General features: G+C 44.8%; 2 protein-coding genes across 3 annotated transcripts in view; both read left to right on the top strand.

Moving 5' to 3' along the window:
• Positions 1-12,813, top strand: part of LOC132575472 (serpin B6-like) — a 52,780-nt gene extending 39,967 nt beyond the window's left edge. Inside the window, exons 1-6 of one of the 2 annotated variants that reach the window (XM_060244269.1) lie at positions 1,600-1,774; positions 4,348-4,485; positions 4,999-5,116; positions 5,253-5,395; positions 8,832-8,999; positions 12,157-12,813. In XM_060244269.1, the coding sequence (XP_060100252.1) occupies positions 1,607-1,774; positions 4,348-4,485; positions 4,999-5,116; positions 5,253-5,395; positions 8,832-8,999; positions 12,157-12,561 (1,140 nt within the window). In that variant the 5' untranslated portion in view covers positions 1,600-1,606 and the 3' untranslated portion in view covers positions 12,562-12,813. Of the gene's footprint in view, positions 1,775-3,251; positions 3,390-4,347; positions 4,486-4,998; positions 5,117-5,252; positions 5,396-8,831; positions 9,000-12,156 lie in introns of those variants that run through there. The other variant, XM_060244270.1, reaches the window with a different exon arrangement.
• Positions 1-17,745, top strand: part of LOC132575473 (leukocyte elastase inhibitor-like) — a 38,879-nt gene that overhangs the window by 6,203 nt on the left and 14,931 nt on the right. The gene's annotated exons all lie outside the window — the stretch shown is intronic.

The raw sequence follows: 17,745 nt of genomic DNA, 5'->3' as shown, positions 1-17,745 counted from the left end.
GTCCCCTGAGCATCTCAGGGACTCCACATAATAATTTTTGCACACTACTGGCTGCCGGCTGCCGTCTCTGCCTCAAAGAAATATGAAAAACAAATAGATCTGTTGTGGACGAGAGCCCACTTTATCAAACAGCTGTAGTCCAGCTGACCAAAGACAAACTTGTTCCACAGTGAATCCATTATGAACCCTTCCCTTTGCACAACAGCATCATTCTAACAAGTGTGACTACGTAGTAGAGTGATTATTGCAGGGGATTTGTCTATATTTATTTACAAGCAATCTTGCTCATACATAAAAGAGACGCCCAGTTTCTCTAATAGAGTTGCCAAGTCTGTGTTGGGCAGTACCTGGAGTCTTTGGGGGTGGATCTTGGAGAGGCGGGGTTTGGGGAGGGGAGGGGCCTCAGCATACTACAGTGCCATAGAGTCCGCCTTTCAAAGCAGCCATTTTCTCCAGGGGAGCTGATCTCTGCCAGCTGGAGATCAGCTGTGAAAGCAGGAGGTCTCCAGGCCCCACCTGGAGGCTGGCAACCATAACATAACTGAACTTGTACAGCCGCAGCACACACAAAAAGTGCATAAGTGTGAATGAGAAGTTACTGACAACTCCTTGCCAAGCAGTCCATTAAATTGCTTGCACTAGTATCTGGGAGACCCAGGTTCGAATTCCCACTCATGTCATAGAAGCTCACTGGGTGACCTTCAGCTAGCACACTCTCTCAGCATAACCTACCTCACAGGGTTGTTGTGAGGATAAAATTTTTGTGAGGATAAAATAATATAAGACACTTTAGGTCCCCATAGTGATGAAAGGTGGGGTATAAGCTGATTAAAATTTAAAAAGAAATGTTGCAATATTATTTTCTCTTTTTGTGCTTTAACAGATTGATGTATACTATGCTTTTTCCAGAGTGATACCTGTCTGCAGGGCTTTTTTTTGTAGCGGGAACTCCTTTGCATATTAGGCCTCACACCCCTGTTGTAGCCAATCCTCCAAGAGCTTACAGTAGGCCCTGTTCTACGAACCCTGTAAACGCTTGGAGAATTGATTACATCAGGGGGGAGTGGCCTAATATGCAAAAGAGTTCCTGCTGCAAAAAAAGCCCTGCCTGTTTGGGTTCTCTGCTTAGAAGAACTTGAGAGCCAGTTTGGTGTAGTGGTTAAGTGTGCGGACTCTTATCTAGGAGAACCGGGTTTGATTTCCCACTTCTCCACTTGCAGCTGCTGGAATGACCTTGGGTCAGCCATAGTTATTGCAGGAGTTGTCCTTGAAAGGGCAGCTTCTGGGAGAGCTCTCTCAGCCCCACCCACCTCACAGGGTGTTTGTTGTGGGGGAGGAAGATAAAGGCGATTGTGAGCCACTCTGAGACTCTGAAATTCAGAGTGGAGGGCGGGATATAAATCCAATATCATCATCTTCTAGGGCTGTAGCTTCTCCCACATGGGAAAAATCTTGGTGAGCATTTGAGTGAGGGAAAGCATGATCTGATGGAACTTTATTTATAGAAGGCTGAAATTCAGACAACCGAATCATTTGCTAAAGTTCTCTCGGAATTTACGTTTGGGTTAATTGTTTTGATCTGCCCCTCTTTTCTAGATTCTGCAACATGGACCGGGTCACTGCAGCCAGTACAGCCTTTGCCCTCCAGTTGTTCAAGAAGCTGAGTGAAGATGATGCTAAAACGAACTTGTTTTTTTCCCCAATGAGCATCACCTCTGCCCTGACCATGGTCTACCTGGGTGCAAAAGGCAATACTGCAGCTCAAATGTCAAAGGTATGTCCAGGCAAAAGCTATTAAAGGGGGAGGGGAGGAAGGGTTGCAATTGGTGCTTTCTTCTTCTTAAAAGGCCACACTGTGATGTTAAGGCATAGCGTGCGCCTAAAGCTGCCTCCATAATCTTATTCAATTTAGAAAATCTCATTCAATTTAGAATAAGCACAGAGCTGGGTTTTTTTTTTTTTTAGTAGGAACTCCTTTGCATATTAGGCCACACACCCCTGATGTAGCCAATCCTCCAAGAGCTTACAAGGCTCTTCTTATAGGGCCTACTGTAAGCTCCGAGAGGATTGGCTACATCAGGAGGGTGTGGTCTATCATGCAAAAGAATTCCTGCTACAAAAAAAAAAAAGCCCTGCATAAGCAAGTTTAGGACAGAATGATATGAAGTTCTGATGATAGCTGGACCTTTGAGTGTCTCAATTTTGGACCTGCTTGTTCCTTGGAGGGGATGTTGCTGTTCTTGCATAAATTCAAGTAGAGGCAGTGGCCCACCAGTAGGTTAAATGGCCAGTGTTGGTTTCCAGTAGAGAGCACAACATTTAGAAATGTCTACTTTAGACATGTCTGCTTTAGATAATAAAGTAGCATGGGAGACATAGTACTCTCCTCAGGTGGCAATTTTGAAAGACTGTGTCCTATGTAACTCAGAAATATGCATGCATCATGCATGTATCTTTTATATCTTATTGATGTCCGCTGTTATTGTTACTATTGTTGTTATTGCATATTCAATAAAACTACCATGGGAAAAATATATGCATGTGTATTTTTAATCCCACATCCAGAGAACCCTGTAGCTGGAGGGATCCTTTACTCGGAGCACGTGGAATAAGGCTAAAATGTATGCCCTTGCAGTGATTCTTGCACCTTTTCTGATCATTTCTTAAATTCTGTTAGTTGCACTGTTCTGCTGTCAGCTTGGCTTCCCCCAGTCTCCTGAGCTCAGGGCACGCAGGCTGCTCATCAGTTTGTTTGCTTGTGTTAATACTGTCCAGAACAGAATTTCAGATGCATTGTGGGGCCAGTTCAGGCTGGAGCAAAACAGAAATGGCAGTCTCCAAGGTACCATTAAATGGAAGAACATAGACCTGTTTCAAAAGCTGTTTTACATTTTACACACACACACATTTTGCTGTGAAGTCACAGATGACTTGTGTTGTCTAGGAGGAGAAATTCTTGGAGATCTTCTTGGTAAATGTTAGCCTGTGAGAAAATGTTACGCATATAAGAAAAATGTACATTGGTGCTGAATACTACATTTAGATGGAAGGCTTAACAGTATATTTAGGTGGAATGGGTAACCTGTTGTGAAGATGATGCCCTCCCCTTCAAGAAGATAAAAGTAATGAAGATAAAACATCTACAAAGTAGAATTACAATAGGGGCTGTTAAGATTTTCTAAAGATTAAGGTGATTAATTCTTTTTTCCTCAGGATATTTTGCATTAACAATTTCCTACCAGGTTCTTCAGGTCCTCCAAGATCAAAAATCTCCATCGAAAGGGGAGAAAAGCAAAATATGCTGTAATATGGAACAGCAGAAAGTCCATTCTGTATGGCCATCCAGTGGCACTTCCACACACCAACAAAAACAGCCAGAACACCCTGTAGTAGAAGTTCAGCTGAAGTCATATTTTCAAAATGGTGGTTGGGAGCTTTGGGGAAGGAGCTGACGTGAGGGAAACCATCAGCCAAAATCCAATCCTTCACAGTATGTCTGACCAATATAGCTGGATTTTTTTATTTTTGTTGGTCACAAGCAATGTTCCCTCTAAGCTGAGTTAGTGTGAGCTAGCTCACAGGGGTTTTTTTTAGCCTCTGCTTCACACATTTTTGTCTTCTCTCAGAAAAAAATGGCCCCAAAAGTGGCTTATGACTTTAATGCTAGTAGCTCACGAAGTAGGATTTTTGCTCACAAGACTCCACAGATTAGAGGGAGTATAGGTCACAAGGGATCAGAAACCGTTTTATTCCTTTCAAAATGGAATGCCTGCATTTATTAGCTTCCAGTACTTGAATTTTTGTGTACTTGAATTTTAGTGCACATCTTGTTGATTAACCATTTTAAACCAAATTTGTACATTTTTTCCCCATATTTTTAGGTATCACTTAAGTTGATTCCTATATAAAACTATACAGTAAACACTGTTTCCTATTGTGCATTTTGGCTTGAAATGGAAAGCAAGGAACTATAAACAGTGGATGTGGGCAGGGAATTCTTCATTTTATTGCTGTAAAAGATTGGTTCTTAGGCAATGGCTTCCCTTCCAAATTCTTCAGAGCTGCATATCTTATATAGGCTGGAGCAGGGCTTGGGGATGTACTATTACCTCTTTATCATTGGCACTAATTAATCTTGTCTGTTTTGAACGGCAACTGCAAGGTAAATAAAGCTGGAAATACTTTATTTAACCAGGTGTTTGGTTTGTGGCTTGCTGGAAGGCTCTGACCATCTTTTTTTTTTAACTCTTAAGGTTTTTGTAAACAGTGTCCTCCTTGAACTGGTGTCGACAATCCAAAGGTATCCATTTAAAATTTAGCCACTTAGATATTATCATCACCCTTTAGGTGCTGTCTGTGGACAAAGCTGAAGAACACCACCTGGGATACCAGCAACTGATTTCTGAAATTAACAAACCAGACACCAAGTACGTACTTAGATTGGCCAACAGGCTCTATGGAGAAGCATCCTATGACTTCCTCACAGTGAGTTGTATTATTTGTGATTTGTCTACACGATGCTCTGTAGTGCTTGGGGGGGGGGGGCAACAGTGGGAGGGCTTCTGGAGTTCTGGCCTCACTGGTGGATGTCCTGGTGGCACCTGGGTTTTGCCCACTATGTGACATGAGTGTTGGCCTGGATGGGCCATTGGCCTGATCCAGTTTGGTGTAGTGGTTAAGTGTGCGGACTCTTATCTGGGAGAACCGGGTTTGATTCCCCACTCCTCCACTTGCACCTGCTAGCATGGCCTTGGGTCAGCCATATCTCTGGCAGAGGTTGTCCTTGAAAGAGCAGCTGCTGTGAGAGCCCTCTCCAGCCCCACCCACCTCACAGGGTGTCTGTTGTGGGGGAGGAAGGGAAAGGAGATTGTGAGCTGCTCTGAGACTCTTCAGAGTGGAGGGCGGGATTTAAATCCAATATCTTCTTCTTCTTCTCATGAGAGGTTAGGTTTATCTTCTAAAGCATTCTGGTACTGAAAGAGCTGTGCTTGTTTTAAGACTTTTACAGATGCATGTGAGAAGTTCTACCATGCAGGTTTAGAGAGACTTAACTTCGTTGCAACTCCAGACGATTGTAGAAGACACATAAATTCCTGGGTGGAAGAAAAGACAGCAAGTGAGTAATTCTTTTTATTTCCATATTTGCTTTTAAAAATGAAGCTGACAAGTGACAACCTGGAAGTATTCTTTTGGTGGTGAAGATTTACTTATTATTTTAAAAGACAACAACAGCAGTTTTCTCTCTCCTAAAGGTAAAATAAAAAATCTGCTCGCTGAGGGAATAATTGACTCTCTGACAAGGCTGGTCTTGGTGAATGCCATCTACTTCAAGGGAAACTGGGCAAATCAGTTCCTCCAAAATCGCACAAAGGAAAGGCCATTCAAAATTAACAAGGTAGGAGATAGAACATTTTCTACGGCACATCCCTTTCTCATTAGGATTTGTCAAGATCTGCAAGTTCTTCACCAATCAACACTCCTTATCTTTTGGAGAAGCTTATTTGAATTAGCAAAGACATTTCAGACAGACAGGTCTTTGCTGAAACGGAAGGCAAATACCTGTTCTCACCCAGATACTGTATACCTTGGGCCCGTCCGTTACACAGTTCAAAAGCTTCAGCGCCAAAATCTACCAATAATCTGCTTTCCCCGTCCCACCCCCATCTCAGTTAATTCTGCCCCCTGTTCGTCTAGCAAAAAAGCATATAACTTGAGCGTCTCTGTGAGCCACTACCTTGGAGAACTAAGAAGAATAGCTCTCAGGGGGGAGAAATACAAATAAGTTGCAGACGTCGCAGGACAGTGTGTGAAAGCAAAGAAGTATGTGCAAAACAGGGCCCAAGGGTTATTGCAGGTTATACAGTGCGCTTACTCCCTTTCCCCATTCACATGGCCAGAGGCGCTCTCGACAGGATCGTCCAAGTTACATTCCAGCTTTTAGAAAGTTCTTCTCTTCTGTCTCTTTCAGTCTTCAAATGACCACTTTGCAACCGAATCCTGTCAATGCCAAACAGCTAATTAAAGCAGGAGCAGGAAATGAACTTAAGAACAGCTACGCTTCAGTGCGGAAGAAGATGCTTTGCATTTCTAGATCTTTTTCCTTGCTACTTTTTTGCCGTCAGTCACAGCTGACTTATGGCAACACCATACAGTTTTCATGGCTAGAGGCTTCAGTGGTGGCCTGCCTTCGCCTAGAGACCCTGGACTTCCTTGGTGGTCTCCCCGTCCAAATACCAACCAAGGCTGACCCTGTTTAGCTTCCAAGATCTGAGGAGATCAGGCTAGCCTGGGCTATCCAAGTCTGGGCCTTCCTTCCTGCATGGTGGTGATCGGGGTGGAATTCTAGCAGGAGCTCCTTTTGCATATTAGGCCACACACCCCTGATGTAGCCAATCCTCCGAGAGCTTACAAAAAAGAGCCTTGTAAGCTCTTGGAGGATTGGCTACATCAGGGGTGTGTGGCCTAATATGCAAAAGGAGCTCCTGCTAGAATTCCACCCCTGGTGGTGATATTTGCTCCTCCACTCTCAAATTCTCACATGCAAGTTTCTGAGGGAAGCTGTATTTTTTTTTGGGGGGGGGGGTAAGTAGTTTATATACTTTGCTTTTGCTGCTGTTAATAATTGCCAGAGAAGGTAAGGCTGTGGGCAAATACGTTTAGTAACACAAATATAATTAGTACTATCTATGGAACTGTAATGACTCATGGAAAGAGCATAGTCTGGAATTTCATAAGCTGCTAGTGCGGTGATATTACTGCAGCAAAATGATGTAATCTGTCAGCAGAGGGGCGTTAAACATGCTTGGATTCAAAAGTTGTGTGTCCTCCAGCGTGGCTCGAGTGCTCATGCACCTGTTGCCCAGTAGGCATTGTGAGTCGCCCCCTTCCAGACCTGGAGAGTGAATCATGAATTGTGATCAATTTTCAAGCATTATTAAGTTGATGATTTAGAATCCCAAACTGAGTTGGCAACTCCTTGTCTGGTTGTTCTGTCTCTTAACCGGAGTTAGGAGACAGCAGGGGTGGAATTCTAGCAGGAGCTCCTTTGAGAGCCAGTTTGGTGTAGTGGTTAAGTGTGCGGACTCTTATCTGGGAGAACCGGGTTTGATTCCCCACTCCTCCACTTGCACCTGCTGGCATGGTCTTGGGTCAGCCATAGCTCTGGCAGAGGTTGTCCTTGAAAGGGCAGCTGCTGTGAGAGCTCTCTCCAGCCCCACCCACCTCACAGGGTGTCTGTTGTGGGGGAGGAAGGTAAAGGAGATTGTGAGCCGCTCTGAGACTCTTCGGAGTGGAGGGCGGGATATAAATCCAATATCTTCTTCTTTGCATATTAGGCCACACACCCCTGATGTAGCCAATCCTCCTGGAGCTTACAAAAAAGAGCCTTGTAAGCTCTTGGAGGATTGGCTACATCAGGGGTGTGTGGCCTAATATGCAAAGGAGTTCCCGCTAGAATTCCACCCCTGGGAGACAGTGATACTTACCTCCACTTCATGAAAACAAAAATGCGTGCTGATTTTGTTTTGGACTCTTAGCGATAACACTCATCACAATCAGTCAAATATTTATAAGCCTCACTTGCATAAAACTTCTCACTCTATCTAGTTCTACAACGAGAGAGAAAGCTGAGGAAAAGATCTGACCGCCATATAACATCCTTCAGTAATGTTAACTAAGCTCTGATCAGTTGTAACAAGAAGGTTTAAAGTTACCAGTGACAGGAGGTAACCGTAACTGAAGCAGAGAGATGAGGAAACAAAATAAAAATTGAACAAATGTGTGAAAACTGCCTGGAGCAAACTCCAGCTGAGAGTCTCACTCCCCTCTGTTTTCAGGCTGTCAGTGGGTTGGATACTTATGGATGTTCTGGTGGCAGAAGTTGGCTTTTCTACCTTTAACATCCACCTAAGACTTGCACACCGCAACATGGATAGCCCATCTTAGCCCAATCCCATCAGATCTTGGCAGCTAAGCAGGGTTGGCCCTAGCTAGTATTTGGAAGGGGAGGCCCCTAAAAAATGCCAGGGTCATGATGAAGAGCCAAGCAATGGCAAACCACCTCTGAATGTCTCTCACTTTGAAAGCCCTACAGGGTTGTAAGTTAGCTGTGACTTGATGGCAAAAAAAGGAAGAAAGAAAGACCTGCTCAGAGGCAAGAAGCCATGTGGGTTGGGAGGCTGTAGTGAGAAGCAAAATCATGAGGACATCCTTCTCCATCTTCTGTCTGTTGGACAATCATAAAGTCCAATATTGGAGCCCATCAGAAAGACAGTGGGGAATAGCCCAGCGTCCTTCTGTCAGTCCTGAATCACACTCTGCTCTGAATTCTTTCCTTGAGGACACTTTGCACTGATTTTTTTTCCATTTGCATTAGGCCAGGGGTGGCCAAACTTGCTTAACGTAACAGCCACAGAGAATAAATGTCAGGTATTTGAGAGTCGCAAGACATGGACGTTATGTCAGGTGTTTGAGAGCCTCAAGGAGGCAAGGAAGGCAAACAGATGGGGGAGGGAGAGGTGAAGAGAAAGCAACTTTAACTTTAAATGCATTCTCCAAGCCACTTCAGGAGCCACACTATATGTGTGAAAGAGCCACATGCAGCTCCCGAGCCAGTTTGGCCACCCCTACATTAGACTTTGATTCCCGAGCGTCCCTTAGAAAGTCAGTGTGTTTGGCAGACAAGCAGGATTATAGTGGGGTGTGTAGCTGTGCACTCCCTTTGTAACAAAGATGTGCAGCTGTAATGCTTGCAACACAATAGGAAGCTCGTGTCTTGCTTTTTCACGAGTCGTTCTGAGGGATTCAGTTTATCTACCCCTTCTGCCTTCTAGAACGAAACCAGGCCTGTGCAGATGATGTACAAGAAAGCAAAATTCAACTTGACCTACATAGCAGATTGCCAAACTAAAGTCCTTGAGCTCCCTTATGTCGGAAACGAGCTGAGCATGATCATTCTGCTTCCCGATGAAATCCAAGATGATTCCACTGGTCTGGAAAAGGTGAGGTGTCGTTACTAAGCTGGCATTCTTTACTCCTCAAGAAGAGTCCCTGGTAGACTATTTTTGTATTGTAAAGCTGAATCTGCTGCAGCACAGCCAGCCCTCCTGGGCTATACAGCAACTCGTGTTTCTATAAATGGTATTTGGGTCTTACCAGCCTGTCTTCAGAAAGAACTGCAAACAAAAACCCGAAGGCTCTGTGTACAAACGCCTCTTCACGATGTCAAAACAATATTCCAATAATGCACAAAAAAGCTATTTATTAATAAAGTTTTACTTCTCACTTCTTGGTCTCCCATCCAAATTCACTTTCCACTTATTCACAGCACTATGCTCCACATTCAGTCTCACACGTATACCGTTTTTGCACACAGCTTACCTCTCAGTCACAATCTTGTTCCCTCCGCAGCGTCCGGTCGGATTTCCCACCATCTGCGCCGAAGTTACAGGAAGTGCCGTGGCTTCTGCATAGGAAACGTAAACCGCTAAAACCCAGTTTACGTTTGCTACGCAAAAGCCGCAGCGCTTCCTGTAACTCTGGCTCAGATGGTGGGAAATCCGACAGAAGCTGTGGAGGGAACAGGATTGTGACTGTGAGGTAAGCTATGTGCGAAAACGGTCTTTGAGTGTGGAGTATAGTGCTGTGAATAAGTGGAAAGGGTATTTGTTGTGATTTTTGAAGCCGAAAAAAGCTTACATGCGAAACAGGACATTAAACCGGTTTTGCCTGTTGCTATACAGGTTGAGTGGATTATAAAAATATTTTTTGGATGTCATTTGGAATTTACATGACTATCGTTGGTGGAATGTACAAATTGGAATTTTGTTATTCTCTGGTAATACCTGTGTGCTTGGGCGCACTGTGAGAAGTAAAACTTTATTATTCTAACTAAATAGCATTTTTGTGCATTATTGGAATATTATTTTGACATCGTGAAGAGACGTTTCTACACAGAGCCTTCAGGTTTTTGTTTCCAGTTCCACTTTCTGTGTGACTCTTGGCTTTAGAAAGAGGCAGAAAGTAATAGGAGCTTGAGGTGAGGAGGGTATATGCTCTTCTTTACCTATCTTCCAAATAGTTTACCTCCAAATAGTTGCAATTTGGAGGTAAACTAAAAGACATTCTAGTGATAGGCCTGTGTTTGGCTGTATTATATTACTAGGTAGTCTTGTACGAGTGATAGCTACCCATCTTGATCTATGTTAGTCTGTCTGTTTGGTGTAGTGGTTAAGTTCACGGACTCTTATCTGGGAGAACCGGGTTTGATTCCCCACTCCTCCACTTGCAGCTGCTGGAATGGCCTTGGGTCAGCCATAGCTCTGGCAGAGGTTGTCCTTGAAAGGGCAGCTGCTGTGAGAGCCCTCTCCAGCCCCACCCACCTCACAGGGTGTCTGTTGTGGGGGAGGAAGGGAAAGGAGATTGTGAGCCGCTCTGAGACTCTTTGGAGTGGAGGGCAGGATATAAATCCAATATCTTCTTCTTCTGTAGCTGTAAAAAAGAGCAAGGGTTCAGGAGCACCTTGAAGACTGACAACATGTGGGGCAGGGTTATGAGCTTCTGTGAGGTAACTGAAGGAGTGAGCAATGACTCACGAAAGCTCATAACCCTGCCACTAGGGTCGCCAAGTCCCTCCGCTGCTGCGGCGGGGGACTGTTCTCTCGCGCATGCTTTGTGCGTGCGGCGTGAATATGTCACCTGGAAGTGATGTCATTGTGCTGCAGACGTTGCGCCAGGGATGCTCGAGAACTCATGATAAAACTCTATGGTATCATAGAGTTTTACCATGAGTCCTAGAGCGTCCCTGGTGCAATAATGCCACTTCCGGGTAACGTCATTGCACCGGGGATGCCATGCAGCGATGGGGCTCTTCAGGGGTGGGGATTCCTCCAGCAGCCTGCTCCCTGTCGGCGGGTTGGGGCCCTGCAGACGTGGGGATGCCCTGCCCCCAGCGGGAGGTTGGCAGCCCTACCTGCCACAAATGTTGTTAGACTTTAAGGTACTACCGGAATCTTGCTCTTTTCTACTTGTGCAAACGAATGCGAAGTCTAAGGGCAGCGCCGAGATGTTCAGTTCTCAGAGCTTCATTGTGTTCCTCTTAACTTTGAACCACTTCCTGATTTCACTGGCCGGGAATATCGCCTTTTGGATTCTCAGTACTGCCCCATAGTCATATTGCTTTCATCCAACAGTTTACTGCTTCTTTGGGGAGGGATGGTGGCTCAGTGGTAGAGCATCTGCTTGGTAAGCAGAAGGTCCCAGGTTCAATCCCCGGCATCTCCAATTAAAAGGGGTCCGAGCAAAGAGGCGTGAAAAACCACAGCTGGAGACCCTGGAGAGCCGCTGCCAGTCTGAATAGACAATACTGACTTTGATGGACCCAGGGTCTGATTCAGTATAAGGCAGCTTCATATGTTCATATGTTCTGAAACAAAAGTATTAGATGGTATGGCTGGGAAGCGTGTGTAGCTAGAATTGTTAATGCAGCTAGAATTGTTCTCTTCCTTCATTGCTTCTGATATACTTGAGCCCCATTTCTTCTGCTTTTAGAGATGGCAATGGCCTCTAGTTAATTGGCTTGAAAGAAGGAAAGGCTGGACAAATTCATAAGCCAGTTCCCAATAGTTAAAAATGGAACTTCCATATTCAAGCCTATTGGTTTGTCCCCGACAGTTTTGTGATCCCATGTTTGTGATAACCACATTTGAGGGTCTTTCCCAATACTGTTGGAATCGAAAGCTGGGATAGATGGTTCTTCTGAGTCTTGCTCATGAAAATTTACAATTAAAACAAGTATTAAAATAAAAACAGTCAGAAGCAGACCATTTTAAAAGGTGGTAAGACAAAATCTTTAATGAAAAGCCTGAGTAAAAAGATGTGTTCAGGCCGGTTGCCTAAAATAAAAAAAGTAGACACCAGGCAAGCCTCAAGGGGAGGGTGTTCCAAAGGCAAGGTGCTACCACCAAAAACACCCTGCCTCTAGTTGCCCCCTGCCTTACCTGTGATGCTAAGGGCACAGAGTGCAGGGTTGAGAGGCAGATCTTACCTGGCAGCCTGGAGGGTACCGGAGGGAGGTGGTCTTTTAGATACTAGATTTATATAATGCAGCTAGAATTGTTCTCTTCCTTCATTGCTTCTGATATTCTTCATCTTCCTTAGCTGGAGAGAGAACTTACCCATGAGAAACTCATGGACTGGATAAGCTCAGAGATGATGGACCAGACAGAAGTTGAGTTGTCTTTTCCCAAGTTTAAACTAGAAGAAAAATACGACCTGAAGCCAGTTCTGAGCAGCATGGGCATGGCAGAGGCCTTTGACCATGGCAAAGCCAACTTCTCTGGGATGTCGCCCTGCAATGACTTGGTCCTCTCAGCAGTTGTTCACAAATCCTTCATAGAGGTCAACGAAGAGGGAACGGAGGCAGCCGCCGCCACCGCAGCAGTCATGATGTTGCGATGTGCAATGATCACGCCACGATTCACAGCTGATCACCCCTTCCTCTTTTTCATTCGGCACAATAAAACAGGAGCCATTCTGTTCTATGGGAGGTTTTGCTCTCCCTAGAGTGCCCTGCGTCTGCACGCAGTTGCGCCATCGTTCAGAGTGGGTGCTGACCTCTCATTGGGTTTTTATAAACGGTGTCTCTTATACTGGGCCTCCTTCCTTCGGCCTGAAGTAAATTTTGCACAGCTCAGTTAATAGCTGGCTGGATATAAAGAAAATCACTCCACTGGAGCAAAAAGGGCAGTTCTAAGGCCGGTTCACAATTCACATTGAGACGCTGCTGTGTTCTGGTTAACCTTATGCAATTAGGGAGACTCTCACCACCTTAAGTGATGCTGCTAATGAAGTAGCAGACCTTACTAACTGCACTCTTCTTTCCTTTTTGGGGGGGGAGGGGCAGGGCTTTTTTGTAGCAGGAACTCCTTTGCATATTAGGCCACACACCCCTGATGTAGCCAATCCTCCTGGAGCTTACAGTAGGCCCTGTACTAAGAGCCTTGTAAGTTCCAGGAGGACTGGCTACATTAGGGGTGGCTGGCCTAATATGCAAAGGAGTTCCTGCTACAAAAAAAGCCCTGGAGAAGGGGATATTTGACAGGAGCAGAAGGCTCACTTTTGATGTGACCTGGCACCCAATGAATGTTGTGAGGCAATGTCCATTCTTGGTTTTTCTTTTTCCGGGATGCTTTGTACACAACAAAAATGGCTTTAAAACAAAAAAGAGATTTACCAAAGGATTTCCTACGCTGTGACTATTTGAGACGGTTGTTTTATCATCCGCTTAGAACTTAATGCCTCATGTGTAGCTAGCAAAGATTTGAGCGCAGTCCCAAAATTTTCTTAACAAATGTAAAAAATGAATTGCCTTAATATTCCTTCTGGAAAGAATTAGACATTTTCTGTGCATACAGACAATGCTGCTCTTGTACCTTGTGACCTGTATTCTGAAGTTGGGATTTTTATTGTATTTTACTCCTTTCACAAACTATGCAGCTAAGCAGCCACAGGCAAGTGAATGTTACCTCCTTGAATCTGTTAATTGGTTGTGATGCATTAAATAAAGTAAAAAAAACACCCTTTATCTGAATCTTCTGTCTCTTCCATAATATAACTGAAGTTTCTTGAACTTCCCACTCCAAAAAAATACAAAATAGAACTGTGATATAAGGGCTACCATACTTTTATTTATAGTTTCCAATAATAGAGAAAAACAATTTTCCACAGAGCTCATTGTTGATCAGTCACACGGCATGTGATTAAGTAATAATAATAGATGTGTTTCGTGTTGCCATTTCTTCAGCGTTATTAATTTTTTCTTGTTGAGCTGTTGGACTGGATGGGCCATTGACCTGATCCAACATGGCTTCTCTTGTGTTATGTCTGGGGCAGTGATGCTCTGTATTCTTGGTGCTTGGGGGGGCAACAGTGGGAGGGCTTTTAGTGTCCTGGCCCCACTGATGGACCTCCTAATGGCACCTGGGGTTTTTGGCCACTGTGTGATACAGAGTGTTGGACTGGATGGGCCATTGGCCTGATCCAACATGGCTTCTCTTATGTTCTTATGTATGTAGTGAAAGAGTAAGCCAGTATCTTTAAAAAAAACCCCTCACATGCATGTCCATTTCATTGCTGGCCAAACCACTCTCCACGAAGGAACCGCCTTAAAAATACAGATAACAATGGTCTGATAAAATTTGTTATTACACTAATATGATGCATTTAGAAGGCCCTCGGATGAATTCAAAACTTTATCCCCAAATTATTAACTTAATTATTACTGGGAACATATACTCATAGGACTCACCCATTGTTGCTCTTGAACTTCTGAGGCATTCGACACTCTCATGAAAGAAAACCATCACCAGCTCCACGTTTGGTTGGTTATGAAGAACACTCTGTCAGTGTGAGTTCCAGGAAAAATCCTTCCTGTGGGTGTGGATTCTTTCTGTTAATGGAGCTTACCGGTTAGGGTTGCCAGCAGTGGGCTGGGAAATATTTGGAGATTCTGAGGGTGCAGTCTGTGGAGGGTGAGGTTTGAAGAGGGGAAGAACCTTACCAGTTTGGTGTAGTGGTTAAGTGCATGGACTCTTATCTGGGAGAACTGGGTTGGATTCCCCACTCCTCCACTTGCAGCTGCCGGAATGCCTTGGGTCAGCCATAGCTCTGGCAGAGTTGTCCTTGAAAGGGCAGCTTCTGGGAAAGCTCTCTCAGCACCCCCCCACCTCACAGGGTGTCTGTTGTGGGGAAGGAAGGTAAAGGAGATTGTTAGCCACTCTGAGATTCAAAGTGAAGGGCAGGGTTTAAATCCAATATCTTCTAAAGAGTCCACTCTCCATGGGAACTGTTGTACAAATAGTACCCGGACGTCCTAGGCAAATAAAATAGGACAGGGTTGGCCAACGGTAGCTCTCCAGATGTTTTTTGCCTACAACTCCCATCAGCCCCAGCCAGGCTGGGGCTGATGGGAGTTGTAGGCAAAAAAAACATCTGGAGAGCTACTGTTGGCCACTCCTGAAATAGGACATCTGGTGTCCGGTGAGGGGGAAAAGAAAAGAAATTTATTGCGCAATAAAGAGAGTAGAGCTGAACCAACAGGCTCACGTACCAAGCTACACTCTGACATCAGGTCAGAGCCTTTAATACTCAAGATGACACCTCAACGCACACTGGCATCCAGACAAGATAACTGGGTACGTAATTCATAACAGTGCGATGCAAAAAAGCATCAGCATGACATAAATCTCTTCTATTGGCCAAAGGCATGTTGGCTATCTATCCTTGGATGACAGTTCTGGGCAGCTGAAATTCTGGGTGCTGCTGTGCCAGAGACTGATGACCAGTTCAAACTAATCAGAGGGGGGAATGGAAGGCCCCCTGCCTGACTCCAGGCTAGTCTCATAAACAACTTACTAATAACACCGGAATGCATTGCAGCTCCTCGTCCCAAGCGTCTGTGTTGCTGCGAGCGCTGTCTTCTATCACTAAGCAGAAACCCTTCTCTAGCTAGCCAAAAAGCAATGCAAAAAGCAAGCAAACTCACTCGGCCTGTGTCTCGCAGAACTCATCTTGGTTGTCTGCAGATCAGTTGTGATAGCGGGAGATCTCCAGGTGCCACCTGGAGGTTGAGAATCCTATGACCGAGATGTATTTCATTCCGAACTGGTATCTGAATTGCTTCACATATGCTTCAACTATCTGTTTAGCAGAAGCTGGGCTTTTGTGACGCCTTCCCCTGGTAAATTATCGCTCCCGTTTTGATGTTTTCTTGTCATCTCGAAAGCGTTTTGGGGATGCGATTTTAAGAACGGTTAGCACTGGTGGTTAAAATGGTTCCACTGCTCCTTGCATGGGTCCACAGAAGTTAAAAGGATGTACCTTGACTTTGGGGCCCACGTAAAGTTATGCACTTAGACGCACAATGCCATTCAGTCGCTTATCGTAGCCCGTCCAGAACAAGGACCGCTGAATGTATTTGACAAAGCTACACTAGAAGTGAAAACTGAACCCAGGCTCATCGTTTTGTATCTAGTAATAGATTACATCAATTTCTCCAAGAAGGACTAGAACTTCATCTCTAGTCATTTCAAGTTGTTCAGACTCTCTTTCTGAAAATGATTGTGGCATAGATACCTCCCCCCACTTCCCAGAGTGAACACAGAACTTTAAAAATACATTGATGGCACAGTCATTATTTTCAGGAAGGGAGTCTGAACTTCAGCCATGAAGTTCCAGTCCTGTTGGGGAAACTGATGTAATCTATTACTAGATACAAAACGATGAGCTTAGGTTCGGTTTTAACTTCTAGTGTAGCTTTGTCGAATACATTCAGCGGTCCTTGTTCTGGATGGGCTACGAGAAGCGACTGAATGGCATTGTGCGTCTAAGTGCATAACTTTACATGTACCCCAAAGTCAAGAAACGTCCTTTTAACTTCTGTGGTCCCATGCAAGCAGCAATGAAACCATTTTAACCACCAGTACTAACCGTTCTTAAAATTGCATCCCCAAAATGCTTTTGAGATGACAAGAAAACATCAAAACAGGAGTGATGACTAACCAGGGGAAGGTGTCACAAAACCCCAGCCTCTGCTTAACAGATAGTTGAAGCAAATGTGTAGCCACTACTAGCCAGGGCCTATTGCGCCGGCCTTCTGGGAAGAAGAAGAGGAAGAAGAAAAAGAAGAAGACGACTTGCTTATAATAAATACTCCCTTAGATTTATTCCCTGGGTGTGACCCTGATTTTAATAACTTGAAAGGCTCACAGTCATATTACCTAAAACACTTAAGGGATTTATTCCAAAGTCACTTAAATGCAGTAAGAACAACAGACATTCTTGAGGAATCGACCTCAAGTGAGGGGAGAAAGGCAGAGCTGGCTAAGAATAGTGTCCACACCCTGATGGGCATTTGGTTTTCAGCCATGATGTTGCCTCTTCTAAAAGCAGCGCATGTTCTTTAAAGGGGAACTCTCATGTCGCTAAAGGGGCAGGGGGGAAATCAAGAGTTCCAGATGGGGCGTGCAGCTAAGTGGTCGCAGCCTAGCCGCTGCCTTTCTCCAAGGGGGGGGGGAGGAATTCGTTCTTGAACCGAGCAAACAAGCCGACTCCTTCCTTGGAAACATCTTCTCCGCGCAGATTGCAAAACTGGCCCAAAAAAGGGTCCAGGCAAGCAATGTTCCCTCTAAGCCATGGAGTCTTGTGAGCAAAAATTCTGCTTTGTGAGCTACTGGCATTAAAGTTGTGAGCTACAGGATTAAAGTTGTGAGCTCCTGCATAAATCAGTTTGCTGTGGGGCTATTTTTCCTGAGCAAAGACAAAAATGTGTGAGCCAGAGGCCAAAAATCTGTGAGCTAGCTCACACTAACTCAGCTTAGAGGGAACACTGCAGGCAAGTAAGCATGACCCTCAGCTTGTGACCCTGGAGAGCCGCTGCCAGTCTGAGTAGACAAGACTGACTGATGGACTGAGGGTCTGATTCAGTAGAAGGCGGCTTCATATGTTCAATATTCGCTAAGTGGCAATTGCTTGGGGAGGGATGGTGGCTCAGTGGTAGAGCATCTGAGGTCCCAGGTTCAATCCCCGGCATCTCCAACTAAAAGGGTCCAGGCAAAGAGGCGTGAAAAGCTTGAGACCCTGGAGACGCTGCCAGTCTGAGTAGACAATACTGACTTTGATGGACTGAGGGTCTGATTCAGTAGAAGGCAGCTTCATATGTTCATAGATTCAGGTGGGTAGCTGTGTTAT

The sequence above is a fragment of the Heteronotia binoei genome, chromosome 7 (assembly GCF_032191835.1).
Source record: "Heteronotia binoei isolate CCM8104 ecotype False Entrance Well chromosome 7, APGP_CSIRO_Hbin_v1, whole genome shotgun sequence".
In the NCBI taxonomy this organism is placed as follows: domain Eukaryota; kingdom Metazoa; phylum Chordata; class Lepidosauria; order Squamata; family Gekkonidae; genus Heteronotia; species Heteronotia binoei.
This window is presented reverse-complemented; position numbering and strand designations above follow the sequence as displayed.